This window comes from Puma concolor, chromosome A2, assembly GCF_028749965.1.
Source record: "Puma concolor isolate L17-30 chromosome A2, mPumCon1.1.hap2, whole genome shotgun sequence".
Classification (NCBI taxonomy): domain Eukaryota; kingdom Metazoa; phylum Chordata; class Mammalia; order Carnivora; family Felidae; genus Puma; species Puma concolor.
The window spans coordinates 119,348,056-119,375,949 of NC_141668.1; the positions used below are offsets into that span (position 1 = coordinate 119,348,056).

General features: G+C 46.5%; 1 protein-coding gene across 2 annotated transcripts; it reads right to left on the reverse strand.

The window, feature by feature from the left end:
- On the reverse strand, positions 1–26,661 carry TATDN2 (TatD DNase domain containing 2). 2 transcript variants are annotated; one of them, XM_086697446.1, is made up of 8 exons: positions 26,101–26,659; positions 25,557–25,988; positions 17,892–18,386; positions 9,194–10,072; positions 4,486–4,613; positions 2,767–2,950; positions 2,182–2,350; positions 1–2,001 (listed from the first exon to the last, which is right to left on the reverse strand). In XM_086697446.1, the coding sequence occupies exons 2-7, from the start codon at positions 25,980–25,982 to the stop codon at positions 2,210–2,212; spliced, it is 2,253 nt and encodes a 750-aa protein (XP_086553572.1). In that variant the 5' UTR covers positions 25,983–25,988; positions 26,101–26,659; the 3' UTR covers positions 1–2,001; positions 2,182–2,209. The 2 variants fall into 2 exon arrangements, 1 of the variants encoding a protein (XP_086553572.1); XR_015248257.1 differs by lacking the exon at positions 1–2,001 and adding an exon at positions 2,475–2,572 and having other exon boundaries at positions 2,215–2,350; positions 26,101–26,661.
- Positions 26,662–27,894: the final 1,233 nt, after the last annotated feature.

Consider the following 27,894-nt stretch of genomic DNA (forward strand, 5'->3'; position numbering starts at 1 on the left):
TGGCTAAAGACCCATCACTTTATTTTCAGAAAGAGATGGCCAAAAGGGGCAGGGGGTGGGGGGACATACAGAGGCATTCCGGCAGCACAGCAAAAACAATCAAGTCAGCCATCAAGTCAAAAACAATGCCCACCAGCTTTCACCGCCCACACAAGTCATGTTCCACTGTGTAACAGCACAGAAATGATCATCTTAAGTCCTAGAGATGAGAGTACATAGCACCTTGTGCTTTACCTTGGCAGGGAGACTGCACAGGCTCAGAGACATCCACTTAGTCATCACTTTTAGCCCTCTAGCACAGGACCACTCCGCTTCCAGCGCAGCGAGTATTGACTGACAGGGCTTGTTGTAAAGGAGGTGTACAGGCTGCAGTTCACTTGCGGGACAACAGAGCGCTCTGAAATACTTAGTCCTCCAAGCGGGAGAGCAAGCCCCCGATTCCCCGCATTGGCAAACTGGAGGCACAGACAATGCCACACAGCCGAGCCATGGAAGGCCAACAGTGAATCAAGGCCTGCTTCCCAGGCCAGTGACACGTGCACCAGGCCAAGACAGAAACACCAGCTATGAAATGTTAAGTCCATTCCCTTTCAGCTTATGAGGCTCAAATGCACCTTCCAAAAACCCCTAGAGAAATCCAGCATTAAGTGATGGATTTCACGAATTAAGCTACCGGCCTCCAAGAAACAGACAAGGGACTGAAGGTGTCCCGTCTCACTGTGGGAGATCGGGGTAAAGGATCCTTTTGGACAAAGTGCAGAGTGTCCTCACACTTAACCCTCAACCATTAGAACCTTCCAGGGCCTGTAACAGATATACCAGGCAGGGAGCAGAGCACAGCTTAGAACCTGACGACCCAGCCTCTCAAAAGTCAAAGGAGAGGCGCTCACTTCCAACATGGGAGAAAGGACACAGATGAGGCAAAGGCAAGGGAGAAAGAGCCCTGGGAGGGGACTGAAAGGCAGAGACACCAGGCCTGTTTGTTCGGCATAAGCAACACCATCGCTTCTCGGCCTTTTGGCTAAGATCATGTGCAGCATAAGCAACACCATGGCTGAGCAGCCCCAACAGAGTTCTGAAGAATTAAACTGGTTTACCTCTCAAGCCAGGTGGGGCACATAAGGGGCTGGTACATGGGATGAAACAGAAGTATTCTTGGTCCAGTGTTCCAGGAGAATGGGGCAAAAATGGAGCAACAGGCAGGTGGGACGTCCCAACAGCAGACTAGCAGGTCGCATCTGCTGCAAACTGAACCCTTACCAGATGAACACAACCGAGCCGTAGCCCTGGGGGCATCAGTAAGCAGAAACACCTTCTCAGGGGTCCTCTTCCTCCCAAAGGCCTCCTCCTGGAGTCCCCCAGTCTGTCCAGATCCCCATTGGCCAGGACATCCCCCGGACAGTGAGTGTCCCCCGCCCCTCCAGACCAATGGCAGAAGAACCAGTGAGACAAGCAGCCAAGGTCTTCCACTCATGCTGAAGCAGAGCTGAGGCAGCAACGGGGACAGCCAAACAGAAGCATTATCCAGGGAAAGAAGGGGAGGACTTCTCGGTTGAAGGACCATAAACCTCCGAGACAAGGCTCCAGTTAACGCCCCCCAGAGGAGGTTTCCCACTTGGGAGTTCATCTTTAGATCGGAGACCCAGGAGCGGAGTTACACACACACAGGTGCTCAGACGAGTAGGAGAGGGTCTGTGAAGACTGCTCAACGTCGTAGGCTGCAGAGCACCAGGACTTGGAGTGGCGAACTCACTGCGCCCTCCTCTCAGCCCCTTCCTGCGTCACTGACTGCCCCAGGAGGTAGACCCTACCCACGCCCTTGCTCCACGCTGCTCCCCACCCCACCCCCGAGCCGGAAGTAGAGCTTTAGGACGGGGCTTCGAGGCAAACATCCTGTCCTGGTTTCCTCCGTTCCAAGGGGCTCTCTTCAGACACATCCCTGACCTGGGACATACAGGCAGAGAGCAAACCAGCCCATCTTCTGTCAGGCCACTGGTTGTCCTGGAGGGGTGGGGAGAGAAAAGGAAGAAGGTCCCAAACCAAGTTCACTCAAGACAGATCAGGCTAAATGCTCACCCTATGTTCTACATTCTCTCCAGTAAGAAGATGCAGAGAAACCAATTTTTGTCCTGATTTTTAAAAAACATGTAACGTGATCTTGATGACCTTTTCTAGTCTGACCTTTTTCTCCTGACTGCACCCTCTCTGCTTAAAGATTGTAGAGGCGGCTGGTGTTCTCACGCAGGATGGCCAAGGTGTGGGAGAGCGGCTGATCTTTGACCCTCGCAATCTCTCGGACCGTATGCAAGGCCAGGCCTGGGTGGGCATACTGGCAGAGGCTTTTGGGAACCTGGAAGACATCAAGCATTCAGAACATCATTGTGCCTTCTGTGCACAGTCATTACACAGATCCCCCTCCCCGTCCCTTCCCCAGCAAGGACCTCTTTGGGGCTGCCCTGTAGAGACCCCTTTACCTGCAGGTGCAGGGAGAGTCCTAGTCATGGGGGGCTCTGGGTGAGCAGGGTCCCACGCTTCCTTGGACTACCCTCTACAGGGTAGGGCTTTGCACTGCCTGGAAGAGAGTGGTTACCCTTCAGCTTCTCAGCCCCCTAGACTTTTGGTTCTGCAGAGAACAACAAGGAGACATCTACACAGCCAAGGGTGAAACCTGGAAGTCACTGGGGCTCTGGGCCTGCCAACCTTGCAAAGGTGACCGCCCCCCTCCCCCCATCCCCGCCTCAACTCAGCCTGATGACCCACCCCTACCTGTCGGGGCAGGAAGTAGGGAGCGTCCGTTTCCACAATGATTCTCTCCAGCGGGATCTGCTTCAGAGCTTCCCGGGCCTCCCAGGCCGAGGAGTAAGTCAGGACTGCTGTGAAGCCCACAGACATGTTGGGGAAGTGCTTCAGCAGAGGCTCGATGACTGGGTAGCTGCCAGTGAAGCAGTGCCTGGTGGGGGGGAGGGGAGGGTTTCCAGATCAGGGCCCCTCTCACAGCCCCCTTTGCAACAGCCCCCAACTGCCCCCAAGACACAGTGGCCCTTTCAAATGATTTTGTGTGGACAAATTCCCAGAAACACAAAGATTTCATCCAAGAGAAGGACTCCACGGTAGCCAGACAGGAACACCATGGTTCCAACAAGGTAAGACCCACGGTGACTCTCAGCGATCAAAGCTCAGCAGTTAGCCCATCACTGCGCCCAATCCCACGCAGCCACTCGAAGTGGCCACCACAGGGAATATCCAGCAGCAATGTAGGGACAGGGTGCGCTTGTAACACGAGAAGAGAAACAGACTTAAAACCTGCAGCCCCTCCAAGATTACAGTTACAATAGGTAAAAAACTATGTCTCTGCAGCCAAATGAACTGGAAGCAAACAAAAAAATGAAGATATCAGAGAGTGGGACTACAGGTCAATTTTCTCTGAATGTGTTATCCATTCATGTTCTTAAGGCACTGTTATATTGTTAACCAATCGGAAAATTCAGGGCTTCCTCCAGCCACAACACCTCGCTGAGCCGTCTTGGCCCTGGTTTACCTGTCCCCCATTAGACTTCCTTCAAAGCCATCCCCAAACAAAGCCATGAGAAGCCAACCAACCCACCCAAAAGGGCTGAGGGACGGTGCCTCATCTCTGGTGTGTGCTACAACAATCAGAGAGGTCGCCCTCTCCACTTGGGCACCTGAAAGGCGGCGGTCTAGCCTGATAATCCACTGCCTTCTGCTGCCTGTCAACACCTGGTTTGGGTTCTAGGCTCCGTTTTTTCAGTTAACCCATCTCACCCATCTTGAAAGAGCCAGCCCAGGCATTACCTCCTGGCCCCTTTCTAGCAAAACTAAGCTAACAGCCCCTCTTCTGGCTCCCACAGCACCTTATGCGCGACTCAGCCCTACTCTCTGCGGAAGTCACTTGCCAGCCTCCACAGCTGCTCCCAGGGACCCCGAGCCAAATGCCTAGGACAGGTAGGCATTGATCTCCCAGGTAGGAGATCAAGAGTTTACCACACTGAGCCCCTAGATACAATTCAGATTAAATGCATAGTGAAATTCAATGGCTAGAAAATGAACTTTCAAATTCAAAAAAGGAAAGAATTTCTTTTTTGGTGCCCTGGAATGATCTCTATTTGCTAAGTCACTGGACAACACAGTGATCTCTCCCCAGATGTAGGGCCTTCATCTCTGAGAGCTCAGACTCCACTGTAGCCTGCCACCAGGGACCGGGGTCACGAAAGCCCCTTTGTTGCTCAGAGGTGATTTAGGATATTAGTTCAAACCATATGAAATTGCCATTGTGTAAGTGAAAAATGGTCAAATATCGGAAATCTCACATGATTGAATCTAATACTTCATCTTTAGAAGGGATACTATGTCACAAAGACCTGATAGGATCATCCTCTCCTCAGTGAGTTTTCCTTTTTCCAACTAATATCCTACACAGAAAGAAGTGTTCCTCTCATTTGCCCACCGAAGCTCCAGCCTTCTAACCTATGGATCTTGTAGTCTGAGGGCACAAATTTTTTCATGATGTTCAGCAGATCTTCGTCAGCTTCTCGGCAGTGGATCACCAAGGGCTTCTTCAGAGATACGGCCAGCTGCAGCTGTCTCTCAAACACCTGGGAGAAGGCACAGGGACACCTGTGGGTCAGAGCCACTCCAGAAGCCTGTTACCTCCACAACACCCAGAGCAGTGAGCACCTCCATCGTCCCCAATTCTGCAGACTACATAATGTATTATAATAACAGCTAACGCTTACTGGGTGCTGACTCACAGGTAGAGCTCAGAGCTCTTTAGGTGTATTCCTAAATACTCTTTAGGTGTATTCCTGTGATTCTCGCAAGCACCCTAAGGTAAGGTACTGTTGTTGGCCTGTCATGCAGTTGAAGAAGAGGAGGTTCCAAGAGAGGGCAAGGGATCCGCAACTGGAAGCTGGAGCACCACAATCCACATCTAAACCCTGGCACTCCACAGAGCAACCACCATGCAATGCTTATGTGGGGTTGCAGGGGCAGGGCAGGGCTCAGGGACATCAAGTTAAATGTCCTTCCCCTCACCGTACCCATCTCTACGCCTACCCCCAAGAGGTAATCCCCTTCCACGCAAGTTCCAAAGTTGTACGTGCATACACACACACACACACCCGCACAAGGTGTGGATCTCAAAAGGTGCTCAAGTATTTGAAAGAATAAACTACCTATTTTCTCCAACTCACTTTCTTTACTCAACCAAAATCAGATATCCTTCTAGGTGAATACCTACTGATACACTACCTTTCATTTTTTTAACCTTTAAAAAACAACAACAAACTCTAGCCACTTTTAAATCACTAGTAAAATACACATATTGTTAAGAATTTAAATAAAAAAGGGGCTAGAACTTATCCTTTCCTCTAACAGGTTCAGCTTTAGAAGAACACGAGTATTAATTCATTATAAACAAATGACCTCATCTAAAAGAATGTTTCCATGAGTTTTTTTTTTTTTTAAACAGTCGAACAGAATTCATGTTTGCATTTTTAACATCAAAAAACTACTATTGGTAATTTAAGTCCTGTAATATTCACTTGAGAATGACATCTTCAAGTCCAACGCTTGGGCTTCCTCTTCTAACAATGACAGTGAACCAATACCAATTCTGATGTCATTCTTGTTTAACCTGTGTTTTCAACAAAAGGAAAATGACCACAGACACCAAAATCTTAGAATGCTTGGTAGAGTCTTCAAAGACGGTCTAGCCCTGTATCTACAGCTCGCTGGATCCCCTCCCCAACACAGCTGCCCTCCTTGGGTCCCTCCAGAAGCTGGAGGTCACAAGAGATTCAATTTCCAAGGCTTAATTCCTGCTTCTAAAAAATTGTTCATAAGGGCAAACTATAGCCTTAGGATAGAATACTACAAAGCTGTTATAAAAAGCCTATTTTTTTCAAAATATATTTGAAACCAGAACCTTTTCAGAAGTGGAAAAAACATTCAAAACTAATTTTTGTTTCCTAACTTCTTTTTTAAAAAAAAAATTTTTTTTTTTCAACGTTTATTTATTTTTGGGACAGAGAGAGACAGAGCATGAACGGGGGAGGGGCAGAGAGAGAGGGAGACACAGAATCGGAAACAGGCTCCAGGCTCTGAGCCATCCGCCCAGAGCCTGACGCGGGGCTCGAACTCACGGACCGCGAGATCGTGACCTGGCTGAAGTCGGACGCTTAACCGACTGCGCCACCCAGGCGCCCCTGTAACTTCTTTTTTAAAAAGCATGGACATATGATTCTATGACAGGTTCTTGTTAGACATGCCATTTGTTCCTTGCAATTCTACAAGGGACAATAATACTAAAAATACAACATTTTGTAAAACATCCAAATTTCAAAAACAGGCAGATGGGAGAAGACGTGTTAGAAGGCAGGACCCTGTGGCTGGGTTGGAGCTACCTAGAGCATTTGTCATCACCAAGAATCCAGCTGACAAACACCAGTAGGGAATCAAGCGAGGGGAAGCTACTGACCCGGCATAATTACTCTTCTTCTGCCTGTACGAGCTCTGGTTCTCCCACGGATCCATTATTTCCAGGAATTCCTGAGTCAATCAGTCTCTCCTAGGGGTGGCCCAGGCAGCTCTTGCATACTCAATTCCCCAGTAATTAATTTCAGTCAAACACAACTAGAGGCAAAAACCGCCTGGATCAGACAGCCCAGGTAGGGAAGGCCAGCCCACTCTCCCTGTCTTTTGAAACCAGATACCAAGAGATTCTGATAGTCATGCTAGCTGATGTGTGCAACTCGTACCTGAACTATCCAGGAACTAACTCTTAGGAGTCAAATAGGCAGTTAAATCTACGAACACACAGATAAGCAAGGAAAAAGTTAACAGTGGTTCACTCTGAGTAGCAGGGTAACTATTGAATTTTCCCCCAATTCTTCTGCTTTCCTCTGTTTCCCAATCCTTCCAGAAAATACTAGGTAACAGAAACCAAGCTCTGATAACCAACCAGAGCTGGCACCCTATCACTTAGCCAGATACGGTTTCTTCCATCAGCTTATCTTCTTCCCTTCATAAGGTAAAATATTCATCAAGAACTTGTCAACCACTCTGCTTTTAGGTAAATCCAACTCCGTGCAGACATCTACCTATTGTAGCTGTTAGGTCCCACCACTTCTCACTTTGGTGCCTGAGTGTAGATTTACATCAAGAACAAGGCATCCACTTCCTCCGTCCAGCCTGGTGGTCTACAGAAATATTTTATCTTCCCCTCCCGCTGCCAGCTATGTGTTTCCTCTGAATCGCCATTTTGCAGTCATGAGTCCCCTCTCACCAAGCCAGATGATATCCACAGGATTTTATCACCCTCTGCTACACCTTCAAGATGTCTGTTGAGCGGCACGCACGCCCTATGGGCCTCGACGTGCAGATCTGATACCATAGTAACTTTTTTTTTTAATGTTTATTTATTTTTGAGAGACAGAGAGACAGAGTATGAGCAGGAGAGAGGCAGAGAGAGGGAGACACAGAATCCAAAGCAGGCTCCAGGCCCTGAGTTGTCAGCACAGAGCCCAACACTGGGCTCAAACTCACAAACCGTGAGATCATGACCTGAGCTGAAGGTGGACACTCAACCAACTGAGCCACGCAGGTGCCCCGTTACCATAACTTAATAAAGGGAAAAGTTACTGTGAAATACTTAGTACGTTTCTTGGCACATAGTAGGCATTCAATCAACCCCAGCTATACAACTAAACACAATACTCTTCTTCCTTCCAGTTGCCTTAGTGCACACATTTCTCAATTGTTCCTCTTTCCATACCACACCTGCATTGAGCCAGGGAAACAAACCAGGAAAGCTGAATATTAAATATTCCTCACTTTCTTAAAAATCTGTTTTCTATGTCTTCAGATTTAGCTATTCTTCCATTCACTTTGGACTAGTTTATGACTGCCACAAGCCAGGAACTGCAAGCTTTCTAGTATTAGCGAAAAGAACTGTGGACACGCAAGAAGTTTGTATAAGACAAACCTAATTCTGAACACAAACACTATTTACACTAGAAACTCATTAAAGTAAAAAATTGAAAACATTTGCACAAATAAAATCCCACCTGTCTGAAAACAGATCAAGTCAAAATCACCCTGTTCCAAATTTAGTAACCTTAGCAGGTCCTAGAAAACTCATTTTAAAGAGATCCTTTAGGAGCATCTGAGCATCTGAAATCGTTTCTTATGTAAATTAACTCTTAAGCCTTGCACGCAAGTTGGTTGCCATGGACAACTGTATTCAAATTGGAATCTCTCTCCTAAAGGTGTATAAAGGTCTGGAGTCCTTCAGCAGAAGAGTACCACACCTTCTCTAAACTTTCTCTTTGGTCAAGGGAAAACTAAGAAACCTCTGACTCTACAAGATTCCCTCTCTTAACTCACACCGTTAACCACAGATGGAAGTATCAATGGGGCACAGTATCAGTGCATGGCAGAGGCTGACCGAGCCGGGCAGGGGACAGTGCTAAAGGGAAAGCTGGCTTGCTAAACTCTGCCCAGGCTGGCATCCACGAGCCCTCTCACCAAGGCCTGGAACGTACTGGGCATGCAGACCCAGCCTACCAGGCATCATCAGCACGAAGACAGCACACAACAAATTCTACAACAAACGCAACCTGGCAGTGTGAGCAGTGACAACGTGGGAGGGTCTTTCCTCTTGTCCTGCTCCTTCCCAAATCAGAAACTTCCACTGAAATACTCGAACCACCCTTCCTCTGGCAAATGTCTGTGTTCAAAAAAATACTTGGACAGGGGCAAGTACTAAGATGGGTAATAGTCGTCATCTCTGGCAGGATGGGAAATTCTCTTTACATGTTTTTATATTTTCAAAATATTCTGCTGCTAACATACTTAACTTTAGAATCGGATTAAAAATATAGTTTGAACAAAATTGGTTGCCTCCCAAAAAGAGTAACAAATGTCTTGCCATATATATATATATCATGCCATAAGATGTCACAGAGTACCTATCCCCCTCTCCTACACAATCAAGTGTAAAGAAATAGTTGGTGAATCATGTGACAAGTAACATCTTGAGGGTCTGGACAAGAGCCATCACATTTTTAGGGGCTCTGAATTCTCTAGATACGAGAGCAGAGAAAGCTTTACTGTTGGGTTTCAACAACTGACAGAGGAAATAAAACTGTGAGCAAACTAAAAAGACCCTCATTACCTTGTGCTGTTCTGGGACAGGCGTGGTGCACTTATACGAGTAATCCAAGCCCATTTCCCCAAATGCCACAGCCTTGGGGTGCCTTAAGGCTTGCAAAAGATTTCTTTCTTGACTCTCACTGTAGTAACGTGCAAAATGAGGATGACAGCCAAAGGCCCCCCAAACCAGATCCTCTTTCAAGAGCTCCTCCCACAGGCAATCAGTCAGTGTCCGAGGATCACAGAAGTCAGAGATGCAGCCCTGAAACTCCTTAGGGAAGGAGCTGCTATAAATTTTTCTGAACTTGGTAAAGGACCCTTTGAAAGACAACTTGGAATACAGCATGTCCAGGTGACAGTGGGTATCGATGAAACCCTCTTCTAGGCCTGACCCCCGATGGCTCCTTGGCAGGGAGCCGGATGCGTGGCCTCCGCAGGGACGTGGTGCCATCTCCTCCTGGAGTGCTCTTTTCTCCTTCACCTCTTCTTCCGAGCTTCTGGAGAAATGAAATGAACGGGAGTTCTGGGATGTGCCTTCCTCTGTTGCCTCCTGGTCTCTGGAAGTATTCTGGGAAGTCGCTGCAGAGTTAGGGGGACAATCACTCAGGAGGCCCCGGTTGCTCCGCCCTGCCTGCAGCGTGTCACTGCCGGCGCCCACAGAGGGGTAGCCGCAAGGCTTGGGGCTGCTGGTCCAATAGCTGACGTAGTCACACCACGGACTACTGTACAAATGAGCCGGGTACATGACATAGTCAGTGGGGAAGGCAGAAGCCTCTGGAACTGTGGAGGGTTTCAGTGAGCCGGGCTCCTCCTGAGAGAATCGGACTGTGGAGACTTCATCTACATCAGACCAGTCACTTCCTGAAGAGGTGCGCTCTATCACCACCTCCCTTTCTTTAGGCTGCAGAAAAGAAAACAAACAATGGGTGAGCCCTCCTGTGTGAATGAAGACAGCCTCTCACACTCTGTCATCAGCAGAACATAAACTCTGGCTTGTCTTTCTGGCCACAGTGAAGGCTTTGCATTGGCTTACTTTCTGCCTGGTTTCCTTGTAATTTCCAGAATGTGAGCCAGGTTACAGCTATAACCAGTCATATCAGGTTCAGGAAAACAACTGTGACCACAGTCTTAGAATACCATCCCTAAAGGGGATGCTATTCCTGCACTCCCTTTCTGAATGATCCCTTTGGAGAAAATCTGCTCTCTAGAACACCTGGTGTGCTGGGGATTTTAGAGAAAAGCAGCACCCAGCAGGTCTCATCTCTAACGTGTCTCCAATACATTCCAAATGCAAACCGCACAGTCAAGGTGGGTTTAAGATGTGTCCGCAAATGCTTTTAACACTACTCCCCATCGAGAGGTGGGGTTTGTGACCCCTCCCTTCCCCTCAAACCTAAGGCAACCTAGTGACTCACAGGAGAACACTCAGGAGAGCACAGCAGGAGGGACACTGGACAACTTCCAAGGCTAGGTCAGAACAGCCTTACAGCTTCCCCTCTGTTCTGACAGCTTGCTCCTCCCAGGGAAGCCAGCCACCATAGAAGAGGCCAGAACACGGAGACCATATACTAGAGAGGTCCCATGTAGGTGCCAGCATCAACTGCCAGCCACATGAGCAAGCACCTTGCCCGTCCAGCCCTGATGAACTTTCGGAATGCAGGCCTCCCAAGAACTGCATCAGAAGCACATGACAGACCACCACCTCCATCCCCAAGCAAGACCTGCCTTGTCCGGACCTTTCTGAATTCCTCACTCACAAAACTGAGAGCAAAGTAAAACATTTAGTTTCAGCCACTACATGGCAATGGTTAAGTGGATCACATTACATTAAATCAATTTAGCTTTGCCTAAAACAGAAGTCCCGAAGGTCATGAATTTTTGGTTTCTTCACTCGTATCTTACAAACACTTACAACAGTGCCTAGCATACCGTGCTCACAAATATTTGATGAATTAATTTGTAGAATAAATGGGGCAATGGTTCCTGAACTTAGCTTCAAATTGGAACCAACTGGGGGCTTTTTAAGGCTACCCCACCCTAAGATATTTTAATTCAACAGGGTCCCAAAGAATCCGTATTTAATTCTCCATGTCACTTTTATACAAATCAGGTTTGAGAAATACAGTAAACACATAGATCTCAACTCATGCCAAAAAGACTGTTCCTAGTTTCTTTTAGTTAACGAAGCCATCCATACCCTCCAGGACCAGTCAGCTTGAGCAGCAAAACACACTTTACAAAGTGTTTTCCTAAAAATACTTGTATAAGCAAATACAAATCACCTAACAAAAAATTTATTCTAAAGAAGCCTGATGAATAAATTGATTACCTCCTTAAAATGGAAAAGAAATCTTTTTTTGTTTCTACTGCGGATACTAATCTTCCATACCTCTACCCACACTCCAAAAGGAAACAAAATGGTCACATTTTATTGGTCACAAAAATGTTAATGAATTATAAACTTCCCATAGGATACTTTCCCACTTTAGATTTTCTTCTTGCTACTCCTTTCCTGAGTAACAGAAATATCCAAACAAGAACCTTTTCTAGGAGTGCCTGGGTTGCTCAGTCAGTTAAGTGTCTGGCTTCCACTCAGGTTACAATCTCACGGTTCGTAAATTCGAGCCCTGCATCAGGCTCTGTGCTGACAGTTCAGAGCCTGGAGCCTGCTTCAGATTCTGTGTCTTCCTTTCTCTCCGCCCCTCCCCTGCTCATGCTCTGTCTCTGTCTTTGTCTCTCTCTCTCAAAAATAAACATTAAAAAAAAAATCTTTTTTAAAAAATAATATTTTCTAAGATACAAGATCACCTAAATTGCAGCACATTTAACATTTAATCTGAACTCCTGAAGGTGGGTGACAGGCAACTGGGTGATTTGTTACACTAATCTATTTACTTTGAATATGCTTGAAATTTCCCATAAAAGGTTTTTCAGGGGTGTCTGGCTCAGTCAGTGGAGTGTGTGACTCTTGATGTCAGGGTTGCAAGTTCAAGCTCCACACTGGACACAGAGTTTACTTAAAAAAAAAAAAAAAGTTTTCTACAAGTTAATCTCTAAGGGAGAATAATCCTTCAAAAACCATCTTACTTATGGTGGAAATTTCCACCAACGTAGACAATAAAAACTTGCAGTCTTGCTAGAGCTGGACAAGTTTTTTTTTTTTTCCTTTTTTCCACTAAGACACACTAGAATCATTACTTTTGTATATGTGCACTTGAAAGTTAAAACCATTCTCAGATGCAATTAACATCTTTGCAATCCAGCTCTTTAAAGTTATTCTGCCATTTCTTTAAATAACTAATCTGATTAAAATTACAAAAAGCACCTGAACAGAAGGTAAGGTTTTATCCCCGAAGATGACCCCTCAGAAAGGGGGCATTTTATATGCTAGTTCTTACAAAGTCTCCTGTATTGCAAGATGTACATTCTTTTATGTGAGGAGGACAAATGACCCCAAACAGACCTCAACCAAGCTAATGTTGGATGCTTATAGGAAGGTTCCCTAAATTCATTTCTTAAAAATAGAGGGGTGGGGGGGCACCTGGGTGGCGCAGTCGGTTAAGCATCCGACTTCAGCCAGGTCACGATCTCGCGGTCCGTGAGTTCGAGCCCCGCGTCGGGCTCTGGGCTGGTGGCTCAGAGCCTGGAGCCTGTTTCCGATTCTGTGTCTCCCTCTCTCTCTGCCCCTCCCCCGTTCATGCTCTGTCTCTCTCTGTCCCAAAAATAAATAAAAACGTTGAAAAAAAAAAAAATTTAAAAAAAAAAAAAAAAATAGAGGGGTGGGGTTAAGCAAAGAGATGTACCAGATTCAATAATCATTTCTGGAGGATATGACCTCACAGTTTGCCCAACGTCATTTTCAACAAACCTTTTAAAGAGCACTTTTTTTTAATTTTCTTTTTTTTTTTTTTAATTTTTTAACGTTTACTTATTGAGAGAGAGACACACGGAGCACGAGCAGGGAAGGGGCAGACAGAGGGGAAGACACAGAATTTGAAGCAGGCTCCAGGCTCTGAGTTGTCAGCACAGAGCCCGATGCGGGGCTCGAACTCACAGACAGCAAGATCATGACCTGAGCCGAAGTCGGTCACTCAACCAACTGAGCCACCCAGGGGCCCCACACTTTTTGTTTTTTAAATATCACTCTTGGGACACCTGGGTGGCTCAGTCGGTTGGGCGTCCGACTTCAGCTCAGGTCATGATCTTGCTGTCTGTGAGTTCGAGCCCCGCATCGGGCTCTGTGCTGACAACTCAGAGCCTGGAGCCTGCTTCAGATTTTGTGTCTCCCTCTCTCTCTGTCCCTCCCCCCGCTTACACTCTGTCTCTCTCTCTCTCAGAAATAAACATTAAAAAAATTTTTTTTTAATTATCACTCTTAAAAAGCAATATGGTAAACGATTGCACATAAAGAGACATTGGAAAAATACTTGAGGAGCACCTGGGTGGCTCAGTCGGTTAAGCATCCGACTTTGGTTCAGGTCATGATCTCTCAGTTCACGAGTTCAAGCCCCGCATCAGGCTTTGTGAGGAGAGCTCATAGCCTGGAGCCTGCTTCAGATTCTGTGTCTCCCTTCTATCTGACCCTCCCCCCCCAAAAAATAAATAAAAACATTAAAACAAACAAACAAACAAACATCAATGCCCATCTCAGACCTCCTGAGTCAGATTTTCCATTCTTATTATCAGGGAAGTTCAGGAAATCACACTACTTGACTCAAAAAGTAACTCCAGTGACAGCAAAGACCATGTCAAAGACATGTGCAAAGGTTCAATAAGATTTAATGAAATGAGTGAGTGGGAAAAATAGCAGAGTGGGGAAAACATATGAATTTGAAAATACAAGTGTAACTACAAATACATACCATAAACAGACTTATGATTATATGATCTAAGTTCCTGAAAGGCTTAGTCAAGTTGGCCAAGAAAAGGTTTTTGCGTTTTCTTAAGAAAATGGAAGGTTACCTATATTGAAGATTGCCTTAGGTTCACACAAATATGGTAAAATTTAAAGTTACATTTACTGAGGTCCTACTATATACTTAGTCACTGAGCAAAGTGTTTTCATGTATCAGTTCAGCAAACTGTGACCCATAAGCCAAATCCAATGCACTCCCTGTTGGTGTAAACGAAGTTTTACTGAACAGTCAGGCCTGTGCACTTAAATACCGTCTCTGTTTTCATGCTTCTACAGCAAAACTGAATAGTTCCAGCGCCGGCCACATAGTTGACAACACCTAAGATATGACCTGACCCTTTACAAAATAAGTCTGCTGATCCTTTTGTTTAACCATGATAAGATTTCAAGAACTGTGATTTTTACACAGATGAAACTGGGGCTCAAAGAGGTTAAGCGGCTTTCTCATGATCACAGTTCAGGTGGCCAAGGTATGACCCCTTATTACCTGATCCCAACACTCAGTGCTTACCTACCATTTCATGCCTCCTCCAAATGCATACTTAACAAAGACAATCTAAATGCCCTGCCTGACAAACAGAAGTCTGGGTAAGTTTGGAAAGTTCATCCATACAAAGGAATTTCAGGTGGCCCAACAAGATCATGATCAACATCAGACAGGAAACGCAGCCATTATATAGTTAGTAGAAAAAGTAGGTTATAAAACATATTGTTCTTGAGATTTCCAGTTAAATATAGCACATGTGGTTTTTGTCCTTCCTGCCAAAAAACCCTTTGAAAATTATAGGAAATGACTTGAAAAGACATAAACCTACAAAGAGAAAGCATATAGAATAAACAGCAAAGCTAATTACACAAAAATCAGCCGCTAGAAAGCAGACAGATGAACAGTTATCAGATAAGCAGATCAGAGACAGCCAAAACCTAAGCCTGCAGTGAGAAAAACCCAGGGTGAGCCACAGTACAGGACCCCCAAAAGACTCAGTTGGAAGTATTCGACCTCTGAAAATGAAGGTAAAGCTGGAGATGAAAACAGGAGAATGAGTTGGAATCTGTGATGTTAGGTCCCCAGATCCCTCCTCTCATCCTGTGCAGGTGGGTCTGCCCTTTCTCCACCCAGCAAAAGACTAAGGTTCATACTTGGAAAAGTTGAGCCAAGGAGATTATGGAATAATCAGGGACAATGGACACACAATCAAGGGTGAGGGACCATCGCACGTTAGACAGTTGACAACCCAGGTACCTCCCTCACCCTGACTCCCAGAACAGCAGCAGCCAGATGTATATCTCCTAGGTGGAGGAATAGAGCATTTCCCCTGGGGGACACTGAGCAGCCTGTGAACAGCAAGCCACAGATCCAGTTGGGACCCCCACAAAATTACCCAATGTCATCACTCTATATTGAAGCCAGCACTTAGGACTTCCAATCAGCTTTTGAAAGCTCCATCTTTTTTTTTTTTTTTTTTTTTTTTTTTTTTTTTCAACGTTTATTTATTTTTGGGACAGAGAGAGACAGAGCACGAACGGGGGAGGGGCAGAGAGAGAGGGAGACACAGAATCGGAAACAGGCTCCAGGCTCTGAGCCATCAGCCCAGAGCCTGACGCGGGGCTCGAACTCACGGACCGCAAGATCGTGACCTGGCTGAAGTCGGACGCTTAACCGACTGCGCCACCCAGGCGCCCCGAAAGCTCCATCTTTAAATATGAACAGACAGCCAACACATCCCAGGAGAGCTCTACCACAAAAGATAGAAACCAAAATACTTGGAAAAAAATGAGAAGGAAACTCAGTGAAAAAGTAGTGCAGAAAGCAGAAGAAAACTCAAAACAAACCTATAATATTCTCAAAGAGACAAGGCATGATAATCTCAAACAATAATAGGATGCTCTAAAAAAGGAATACTCAAAACATTAAACTAGTGTTCCTAGAAATTAAGTATGTCAGGGGCGCCTGAGTGGCTCAGTCGGTTAAGTGTCCAACTTCAGCTCAGGTCATGATCTCATGGCTCCTGAGTTTGAGCCCCACATTGGGCTCTATGCTGACAGCTCAGAGCCTGGAGTCTGCTTTGGATTCTGTGTCTCCCTCTCTCTCTGCCCTTCCCTGCTCACGCTCTGTCACTCTGTCTCTCTCTCTCTCTCAACAACAAACATTTAAAAATTTTTAAAAAACCAAGACATTAAGTATGTCAAAAATGGGGGGGGGGGGGGGTGGGCAGTAAGTATTATATACACCTACCTTAATTACTCACAAAGAAAGCAAAAATGAAAGGAAACAGGAAAAGGGGGAATTCTAAGGCAACAACTAAGGCAAGTACAGGGAAGAAGAAAACTGAGATTACTTATTTTGACAATATTGAGGAGAATTTTATGGCACTAGCAGTTTGGGGATGAATTAGTGACAGGTATGAAGAAAACTAAAGGGAAAAAACAAGGCAGTGATGCTCTCAAAGGAAGATAAACTTTTTATAAGAATGTAATCAGGGGCACCCAGGTGGCTCAGGTCATGATCTCACGGTTTATGGGTTCAAGCCCTGCATCGGGCTCTGTGCTGATAGCTCAGAGTCGGAAACCTGCTTCAGATTCTCTGTTTCCCTCTCTCTCCGCCCCTCCCCCGCTCACACTCTGCCTCTCTCAAAAATAAACAATAAAACAAAACAAAAAATGTAATCAGAGTATATTAGATGATTCGGGCTAGGAACATGGGAATAACAAATCTTCAATAGATTTAGCCAGAAATTGTATGACAACAACACAGGGAGCTGCAAGGAGAAGAGGTAACAGGTTCATGGGTGTGGTGGTGCCAAAGTTAGCGCAGCAAACTAAATTCTCGTCTTCTGCATAGCACGTCCATAGATGTCTACAACTAGAAAATCAATACACAGTGCAAGATCACTGAGAAATATGGAGATACTAGAAGAAAGAGTTAAAGAGATTCAAGGAGCTGCTACTCAAGAGACGTAAGTAAAGGATAAGTAGAGATGGGTACAACAGAGGAATGCTTTTCCCCCCAATTATAAACTGTGTTAAAAATTGCTAGTGTCCCTCCAATACCATTCTTTCCTTCAAGAGCAATAAAGGTGATCTGGGTGTAAATCTCCCAGATGAAAGTTAATTTTCCAGAGTCTCTTGCAGCTAGGCATTGGCCAGGATTCTAGATTCGTGTCAATAGATAAAAGCAGAAATGATGTGGACAACTTCTGAGCCAAGTTCTTAAAAGAGAGGGAGTGTACTTTCCTCTGCTCTTCTCCCCTTCCTACTGGCTAGAATGTCAATGTAATGTACTCAGGTTCCCTTCAGAGTAGCCAACTCAGGTCACAGATAGAAACTGAGCTGAGGGGGCAGGGCATCAAGACAGAGGGCACCAGTGTCCCTGAAACTACGAAGCCATTCTTCTGAAGCCAAGTTTCTATTTTCTTTAAGCCATTATCCATTTTGTTAGGGCAGGCACACACATCCTAACAAACATAAAGTCTACATTTAAAAAAAAAAAAAAAGGTTGGGGGGTGCCTAGCTGGCTCAGTTGGTGGAGCATACAACTCCTGCTCTCAGGGTTGTGAGTTTGAGCCCCAAGTTTGGTGCAGCGATTACTTAAAAATAAAATCTTAAAGAAAGAAAACTCAGCACTGTATTGAGACTTCTTAGAAACTCTGGAAGTATTTTAGAAGAGAATCATCAATTTGTCCTGGAATCCTGGGTAAGTCAAGTGCTGCTTTTAACGAAGAACACCTAGGATCAAACTACAAAGGCCAAATAACATAAAATCAAGAGAACTAAAAACCTAATGCTTGGTGTAAGCTCAACTCACCTTCTGGCTTTCTAAATGAGAGTCAGAGTCATCCAAAAACTGCAGAGGTGGAGAATGCTTGTCAATGACTGTCCTTCGGTCACCAGGTGTCTCCTCGCTGGGTTTCTCCTGAGGGTCTATCACCACTCTCCTGTCGCAGAAGCTGGTCCTCTCCAGCACAGCCTTTTCCTCCTCTGCTCTTACCTCTGGGGCTGACTCTTTCCCTTTCTGAGGAGGAGACACAGTGGCACTCCTGGCTGGCCCTTCTCCACGGCTGGGACGCTCCCTTGTGTTTGGTGTGGCCCTAGTGGAAGCCTCTCCCTTCCTTTTTGGCATCGACTTTCCCAAGATGCCCTGGATAGCCTTCAGGTAGATCATTGTAGAGCCTTGGTCTCGAAACCTATCCCTCTTCCTTTTCTGGACCTTGTTTGGTTCCTCAATTGTGTCATTCTGACCCTCAGCTTTGGCTGCAAATTCAGAGTTTGTGGAGTTACGAGAACTATCTTTCGAATCAACCTGGAAGGGGGGGAAAAAAAAAATCACAGATCATGAAAGGGTTGTCCCAAGGGCGATTTCATATAGCAAGGACTCAGCAAATCATAAATCAGTGGTGGCTGAACCAATCATAGGCAAAGTGACAGTGACTAAGACAAAGATTCTCTCCTGGAGGTGGTTTCCATCCCAACCTATTGAGAAGTACCACTGTAAAAGGGCCTGAATTGCTGCCATTTCTTACTATTCACTTTCTACCGCTCATTAGATCATACGCTCATACTGTAGGGGGCAGGAATGAACTGAGAGATAAACAGTCTAAAAACACTAGAATGTAAGTTCCTTAAGGCCAAGGACTACCACCAAACACTTCAGAACACACATACACAAAAGAGAACTCCAAAATTTCAGCAATAAAAGGCTCAATTAACCCAATCCCACATCTAAGAGTCCAAGAGACCTAAGGACCCAGGGAGCGATAGACTCCAATCTCCCAAGTCCTGAGGGCAGGGTGCAAGCCTTATTGAAATTCTCTGCAAACTCCTTCCCCCAAATCAAAACCTTGGTGCTGGGAGGTGTCTCGTCTCCCAGAGAATGCACCAGGGTCAGTCCAGAGACTATAACTACCCCCAACCTCAAATCTCCTCAGAGACACAGGTCAAGTCTCAGTCCCTTCTTTCCTTCCCCTCAGCACTCACTCATTCCAGGAGCTACACTATTTGTTCTCAATGTTAATTTACTGTGAAATGCATCCAGTCTAATCCCAGCCTGGGGTAAGAACACTCAACACATCTTCCTCTAGAATCATCTCAAAAGCAATGAAGTCCAAACCTTCCCAGCCAGGACCTAGATTGACCATTATCCCAAGGCCTTCTATAGTCCCTACAACTTGTTCTAATTCATTTGCATTAAATTCCTCTCAAATATATAGACAGAGAGAGAACTCCACACTAAGGTCGCTGATACTTTTTCTCTACTGTCCATCAGGAAGCGAGTGGTTACATAAAGAGGTTTACCCTCTTATTTTACACACCTCTCATATTATTTGAACTCTTTCCAGGAAGCATATATCATCTTTGGTTGTTGTCTGTTTTTTTTTTTAAGGCTTTTGAAATATATAAATCTAGACACTAACATGGCATGCTATTTTTTTACTAGCAGTACTCAAATTGTTGGCATCTACTAGCTTTGACGAAATGGACAGGAAAGGTGGTTTTTACTTTCATTTTGAACCTCTGAATTTTCTAACATGGTAAACATTTTTTTTTTAATTGTCTCAGGGATTATCTGGGAAAGGAGATTATAAACCATTTTTTTGGTACCTTTCCTTATTTGAGAAAATCTAACAAATGTTAAAAATGAACTTGGAGGTTCCCTGGGCTTGCCTTACAGGGCACAGCCACAACTTCCCAGCCTGCTTCTCCACCACCCGCATCTCTACCACCAACCACCTGCCAGCCTCCAGCATCCCTGTCACACCCTCTTATATACCTTTATAGGCAAATCTAATCTCCTTTGCTTGGAATACCCTTGCCTTAGTATTCATTTCACATTTCACAAACTACTATTCATCCTGGAAGGCTCCAAATCCCTTCTTTGACTTCTCTACCTCTCCCTGGACCATGAGCTACCCCTCTCCTCGCCCTCCAACCCCTGGCCCATGGCAGGTGTAGGACAGCACGGAAAGACAAGGTCGACAGCAAACAGAGGAGACCCTGTACTGTCTGATGGGTCACAGCTCCTCATCTCAAACCAATTGCCACCGCTTGTTAGTACAGATCCAGAGTTAAAGATTCTGGTTTTCCAAGTAAAACAAGAAATCTCAAATTTAACTCATTTTTTCATCCAGTCAGCAATTTTTTGTTGAGCACTTACTATATGCTAGCAGGCACACTTCTGGATCTGGGGGTTTAGCATTCAATAAAGCATACCAAAACACGTGCTTACTGCACCTTACATTCTAGTTGGTGAGCAAAGGGAAAACCAAAATAAAGGCAATATATATGTTAGAGAGTGAAAAGTGCCAGAGAGAAAAATAACACAGGAAAAGGGAGTAGAAAGTAGGGAAGGAGAAGAAGGTCCCTCAAGTCCCCGGTTCAAGGCAGAGGTCTGGACAGGAGGCATATATTTTTAATGTGCAATTTCCAAAATTTTGGGTACTTTGAGGACCCAGCAGGCCGCATTCAGCTTATGGACCACCATTTTGCCCATCCTGGTAAAGAAGACCAGGACTATCCTTGTGGGAGAAAAAAGTGTTAGAATTCAAATAACATACCTTGTGTTACCTTGTGACTTACAATTCAGAGATGCCACAGCTGTCATCCCTCTTGTACAGAGAGGGAAACTGCCATATGCCTTGTAAGTGGCAGAACTAGGACGCAAACTCAAGTACCCCCTAATATCCTGGAAACCAAAGGAGAATGGCAAAAATATGAAAACTGAGAAACAGCAGCAAAGGCTGAGATGTCAAAGGCCGTGAGGACCCGAAATGGATCCAGGTTACTGAAGACTTTCAGAATAGGAGGCTATAAAGGTAAAGATTAGGCAGAAAGTTCAACAGAAAAGGCCAACAACCTGGCTCCTTAAAGGAGAGATTTCATTTTTCCTGGCAGCATGGCTTGGTGAATTATCCATCTCTGAAGGTGGGGCAAAGACTCAGTGGAGATGCTGTTCCAGCCCTAGTCCTCACCCACCTGCACAATTGCCAACAGTTCTTACCCAGTTCCTGCCTACTCCCTCCCATCCTTTCTCTAGAGTGCACCAGAGGAATTCTAAAATCTGGCAACCTCACACCTCTGCTTAATTTTTTCTTAATGTTTATTTATTTTTGAGAGGGAGAGAGACAGAGTGCGAGCAGGGGAGGGGCAGAGAGAGAGGGAGACACAGAATCTGAAGCAGGCTCCAGGCTCTGAGCTGTCAGCACAGAGCCTGATGCGGGACTCGAACTCATGGACCATGAGATCATGACTTGAGCTGAAGTCGGACGCTTAACTGACTGAGCCACCCAGGCGCCCCATCACGCCTCTGCTTAAAACCCTTCGTGCTGCATTTGCCCACAGAATACATCCCCACCTCCCGAGCATGACATCGGAAGCCATTCACAGGCTCAACCCCAAGCTTCTTTCCAAGCATCATCTCCCAGCTTTCTCCATACACCCAAGTCCCCGGGAATGAAGAAAGGTGCTGGAGCAAATGCAAGCGAGGGCACCTCTTCCGTGAGGACTTTGTCGATGGTTAGTCATTCATCCCTCTGACTCTCAGTACTTTAAATACCCCTGTTACAGCACTCCACACAATGCTCAGTGATGAATGACTTTTCAGTGCTTCAACCACGGCCTTATTCTTCGCACCTCCAAGCGCTAGCACGGACTACCACCCGAGCGCTGGACATCTGCCGGGTGAATATGCAGGAACCACGATCACACAGGAAAGCTCTGTCATTCGAGAGCCAACATACACAATAGCTTCCTATGTCTGGGCTGTGCCACCCTGCAGAGAGCTCCTCAAGGGGAGGATCTTGCCCTCCTCATCTCTCCATCCCTCATTCTAACACTGGGCCAGGACAGAGCAGGTGCTCCAGAGGGCCGCACTGGAAAGAACACAGGCTTTGAAGTCCCACGGATCTGGGACTACAGCACAGCTTCGCCACATACAAGCTATACGGCCTTGGTCAAGTTACTTAACATTTCTGAGCCTCCTTTCCCAGAGCCTACACATACCAGGTGCTCAAACATTTGTTAATCGATATGTAAATATTTGTTAACTGACATGTAAAGATATTACTCCCTATTTCACAAGCCTCTCAAGATTATATGAGAGCTTATGGGTCAAACATTGAAAATCATATTTGATAAAGGTCTATCACATCATAAATGCTCAATTTTTTCCCTTCCAGTCTTCCTTCCCTAAGTTGAAAGTAGAAATTTAGGTAGGTCATACTAAAGACTAAAGACCAGGTAGGTGAAGGTGCTCACAACAGATAAATTTAACTCTTACTCTAAGAGTAAACGAAGATCTTCAGCCACCATTAGAATTTGAGAAAACTTCTCCAACAACTGTCCTAGATAGAGGTAATAAGGAATAAACATTAAGAGGCTGGGCCAGCAGGCATCTAGTGATTCCAAATTGCCTAGTCTAGCCATGGTCTGAATGGGTCCCCCCAAAATTCCTATGGTGAACTCTAACCTCAAGGTCATGGTACTAGGTGGGTCATTTAGGAAGTGATTAGGTCATGAAAGTGGAGGCCTCATGAATGTGATTAGCGCTCTCATCTAAGAGGCCCCAAGAGAGCTTCCCTGTCCCCTCTGCCATGTGAAGACAGAAGGAGAAATCTGCAACCCAGAAAAGGGCCCTCACGCAACCATGCTGACCCCTTGATCTCAGACTCCAGCCTCCAGAACAGTAAGAAATAATTTTCCACTGTTTACAAGCTACCCAGTCTGCGGCATTGTTATTGCAGCCAGAAAAGACTCAAGCAAGCATCTTCCCCTCTGAATATCCTGTGACCTGGCTGAGACCTCAGTGCTGAAACTGGGGAGGAGACAGATGATGCAGGACCCACACACAAAGCCAAGGGCGTACCCCAAAGTTTACAGAGCAAATGAAGAACAGGCGGATAAGTGGGTAGAAAGTAAGAGTAAGGGGACCTTAGAAGGACCTGAGGGGGGAACATGCCATTTTTTTGTGAGTGCCGCTGGGCTGTGCTTGCTGACGGGACTTAGGACTTACGACTTACTAGACAAACAAGCTGGACGTGGCTGCAGAGCAAGAGGGGCAGAGGTGCAGACTGAGAGGAAACTAAGAAAGGCATTTTGTATTTCATCAAGATGAGGCCAGTACCACACCTTGTTTTCAAACTAGCAAGCACTATAGGAACAACCCTTAGCAGGGCTAGAGAGGAAGAATTAGGATTAACAGTATCAACATGCTTATGTTCTATCCTCACGGAACACGAGTGACCTTTCAAAGATGCTAATCTGCCTTCCCCATGTACAGAGTTCTATAGAACTCTCTAATGGCTTAGAACAAAATCCAAACTCCCTTGGCTACTAAAGCCCTGCTGCAACCTGCCCTCACCTCGCTCGCTAGCCTCCATCCTGGGCTCACTCATATGCTCCACGCACCACATCGCGAGGCAGTCTTGTGACTTCTCAAGCCTCCCCCCAAAACATGTGCTCCTGAGAAGCCATCTCACGGCTCCACAATCCAGCAGAGTGCTTGGTACTCAGGAACCCTCAAGAGCTTATGGACTAAAGGCAAAGCACTAACCTCACGACTTCTGAGACAGGACCGGACTACTCATGACTCCACAGCTAACCATTAAATTGCTTTTGGCATAAGAAGGCCCTTAGGCCTAAATGAGATACAGATGGGTCCATGATAGACTTACACCCACCTGGATCAGAGGCTATATCTTCAAATCTTGGTTCCTGGTCTGCAGGACAGCCTGAGCCAGGAATACAGCACCCCTGAAAGACCAACCAAAGATTCCCGCCCCTCTTGAAGGGCTTCATTCTATCTCTAATTGTCACCAAAGTAAAACTTAATCAATTGACATTATTTTATGCTGTGCCCAAATTAAGTGAATCATGTCAAGGATTAATGGCAAGATTAAATTATATGGGCCAAGACTGATATTCACCTGATTTACATTTGAATCATATTCAATATGTATTCTTATGCCAAAGACGTAAGAATCTGAAATCACAAAAACAAAAAAATCCACGTGCCATACAAGAGTCGTGTGAGGTGCACAGTGAGAACACCCGGCCCACTTCACCTAAGAGATCCACAGGATCAACAGCCAACGACAGCCTAATTTCTCAGTTCCATGTACTTTAACCAGTGAGCCAAAGTTTATAGGTCAATCCACTTTCCTCATTGCCTTTTATTTCTTTTGTAAGATCACTTTATCTGAAAGCAGCTCATCTCACCCAACTATGACTTTTCTTCCACTCCTCCACATACACAACTCCTCACCTTCTAAGGCCCAGAGCTGCAAAACCAGAATGCAAACTCTTAAGAGGGCGGTGATGTCCGTTTTGTTCCTGGAGAATCTCAAGCAACTAGAGCACTGCCTGTGACAATCGAGGCCCTCGATAAATATTTGTTCCAAACCTGACTGGAAGAGTGGATGAAGCTCATGGTAGAGCCAGTGACATTAGCTAGTACTCACCCTCTCCACCAGGGAAACAGCAGACCATGAGAGATGAATTACATTTGCTTCTACTTCTCACAGACTCATGTTCAACGTTCCCTCACCACCACCACCTCCCTCTCAAAAGCAAAAGGCTGAGAAAATTTTATCCATCTTTTTTTAAGTTAATATAAAATGAAGGAGTGGATGAAATGTACCTCCTCTGAGAAATCCTCCTGCATGTTCCTAATGGGGAACTAAGTATTTAAGCTCCAAAACAAATGCTACCCTACCCACCAAGCAAAATCCCAAGGTGCTAGAAACCGTTAACTCTGGTGAAAAGCCACACCAAAAACCAAGTTTTTTTTTTTTAATTTTTTAAATGTTTATTTTTGAGTGGGGGGGGGGGGGAACACCACAAGTGGGGGAAGGGAAGAGAGGGAGGGATACAAAGAATTCAAGCCAGCTCCAGGCTCTGAGCTGTTAGCACAGAGCCCAATGCGGGGCTCAAGCTAAAGACTGTGAGATCATGACCTGAGGCGAAGTCAGCCTCCCAACCAGCTGAGCAACCCAGGCGCCCCAAGAACCAAATTTTGATTCTCAGTTCTGTGACTCAGAAAGGTTCAGATTACAAGGGCACCATTCCTTACATTTACAACTGACATAAACACAGCGGTGTCTCTTGAACTTGCCATGCCCCTTCTAATGCAGTAATCCTTCAACCTAAACTGCACATTACAGTTACTTGAGGAGCATTTAAAAATCTGGAAATCCAGGCCACACCCTAGCCCAATTAAATGAGAATGAGAAACAGACACAAGCACTTTAAAGCTTTTCCAAATAGTTTTGAAGCGCTGCCAAGTTTGAAAACTACCTCTCTATGGCACTTTAGCCTGCCCCCTCCCCCCCTCGACCAACTGCTGGGTGTTCGGAGTTTGCTAGACCTCTGGGAAGACCCCAGAGGTCTTTAAAGACATGACCCTTCTTAGTTCCCTGCCACCAATATCTCAAGCCACGTGCAAGGGCTTCACCGACTGCAAGCCTTCCCAGTCACCTACCTTAAGGCTGCAGGCTTCCTCCTCTAGAGAAGCCATTTCTTCCGGAGAGGGGTTGGCAGAGCGAAGAGGGGATCCTCTGGACGATGAAAGGAATCCCCGTGTGCTCCGAATCAGGCAGCCTTTGGGGGCAGCCCCGCCCACACCTGGGCCAGAGGAATGCGAGGAGGAGGAAGAGGAGGAGGAGGAGGAAGAATTTCTGCGGCAGGATGAGCCCCAGGGCAACCTCGGGGTGCAGGCCACATCGTCCTCCTTCTGGGCTTTCAGGCGCTTGGGGCTGCTGGTGCCTCCTGAACGCGACGCAGAGCTAGGAGCTGACCGGCTGGAGGGGGCCACATCACCGGGCTCCCTGAGGCAGCTGCGCTTGCGGGGACACCCTTCCGAAGTGCTGCTCCAGTGGTACTTGACCTTGCGCCGCTCCGACGCCATGGGCACCTGCAAAGTAAAGAGGGGGCCTGGATTCCAACACCACCCCTCCGCAGACCCCCGCCATCCCAGGGCCCCCTGGAGGAGGGCAAGCCAGGTCAGAGCCAGGGGCCTCACTGACCTTTCCCCGTTCTTTCCACTGCCCATCACAGTTCTCAAGGTTTCGGAGATACCAACGCGCTTCTACTGTTCGCGATTCCAAAGCGCTTCGCCTTAGTCAAAACGATCCAAGATTTACTAAGGGCGTCGGTTTGGTTTCCAAACCCCACAACGTGCTTCCGCGATCACCAAGCGCTTCAGTTTGCACAGCGCTACTAGGGAGATGTCAAAGCGCTTCCGGGATTACAAAGCGCTTCGATTTAGTTTGCAGTACAGAGCCCTTCCGAGATGTCAAAGCGCTTCAAAAGACTACAAGGCGCTTTAGGGTCCACACAGGGCTACCAGACCCTCAGCCTTTAGGGGGTTGGGGGGGGCGCGTGGTCCAGAGGCCCGGAATGCCGAGGGCGGGCCGCAGGGCAGGGCCAGACCCGGCGCGCAGCCCGCCCTGCTCCCGCGGCCCCGCCGACCAGCCCGGGGCCCTAGGGGCCCGAGCCGCCCCTCAGGAGCCAGCGGTGCGGCGCCCGGCCGCCACGGGACAGCCTCCGGCTCGCCCGGTGACCCCTGCCGCCGCAGCCCAGACGCCGCCCCCGCCGGCCCCACGGCCGGAACGTCCCACCCCGGCCGCCCGCTCGCCTCCCTCCCCAGTCTTGCAGCCCGCGCCCGGCCTCCGCCCGAGCTCCGGCCACACCGGCCTCCGCTGCGCCCGCCTCCCGGAACGAGCCCTGCGGCCCACGGCCCGGCGTGCGGCGGGGGCGGGTACTGCGCCGAACGGGGGACGCCCATTGCTCGAATCGGCAGGGGGCGGGACTCCGAGCAAGACGGAGCTCGCCTGTTGGTCAGGAGGCTTGGAGGCATTGGTCGGAAGCAAGGCGGGGCGGAGCCACTCACGTGGGCTCGAAGAGCGCGAAGCTAGGGAGGGCCGCAGTTCCGCTCGCCAGCGTTCCACGGCTCTGGGGGCCTCCGCGAACCCCTACCCTACAGTGTCTCTCCCTGCTGCTCAGCGCTTCAACCCTTAGCTAGACGCGTTCAGGTCCCGATACTCTCCTCGAACCCGCACTAACATCATGACCCCATTTGCAGAGCAGGAAACTGGTTCAGAGACCAAGTGACACACCCAGAGAGTGGCAGAGTTGCAAGTTAGGAGCCACAGGGAAAAAAAGACGATACAAAAATCTAAAATGTAAAATTTCTGCCGGGCAAAAAATATCAAAGTTAAAAGAATATTAGAAAAATGCAACACATAAAAAAGGGCTGATGTCCTTACTATGTAAAAAACTGTCTTAATAAGATAATTAAGTATTAAAACAGAAACATGTTAAGTAACTGGAATTAAAAACTTAAAAAAAAATAAAATGAACCAAGGAAACAGAAGGGAACCAAGAAACACACAAATTACGAAAAGCTCTTTAATATCTGAAAATAATGGCTCCACTTGTCACTTAAAAATACGAATAAAATTATAAATTTTCACGTATTAATCGGCAATGATCAAGAAGCATGATAATATTCTTTGTAGCTGAGGATGGGGGGAAATGCATTCCCATACCTGATTCTGTGTAAATTGGTACAGCCTTTTTGGAAGGAGCACTTTGTAGTAACAAGAATGAAACCACCTCAACATCCAGCATTGGAAGCTAATTGTATAAATTATAAAATATCCTTAGAGTGGAATACCAGGCAAAAAGACTAAAGTAATCCAAAAGTACTGTTGAGGAAGAATGGCCAGGAAGGATGTGAAAAAACATGCCTACACTGAAGCCAGAAATTCCAACTCCATGTCTGACTCACAGTTTTGATCTTCGAATGAAAATTTTCT

Bases quoted from the DNA above. Each gene is read 5' to 3' on its own strand.
- TATDN2 (XM_086697446.1), bottom strand. From the start codon at position 25,982: ATGGCGTCGGAGCGGCGCAAGGTCAAGTACCACTGGAGCAGCACTTCG. The intron at 4,614-9,193 runs GTAATGAGGGTC...GCCTTCTCCCAG, and splicing joins CTGTCCCAGAACAGCACAAG to GTGTTTGAGAGACAGCTGCA. The intron at 2,351-2,766 runs GTAGGGGTGGGT...GATGTCTTCCAG, and splicing joins CCTACTTCCTGCCCCGACAG to GTTCCCAAAAGCCTCTGCCA.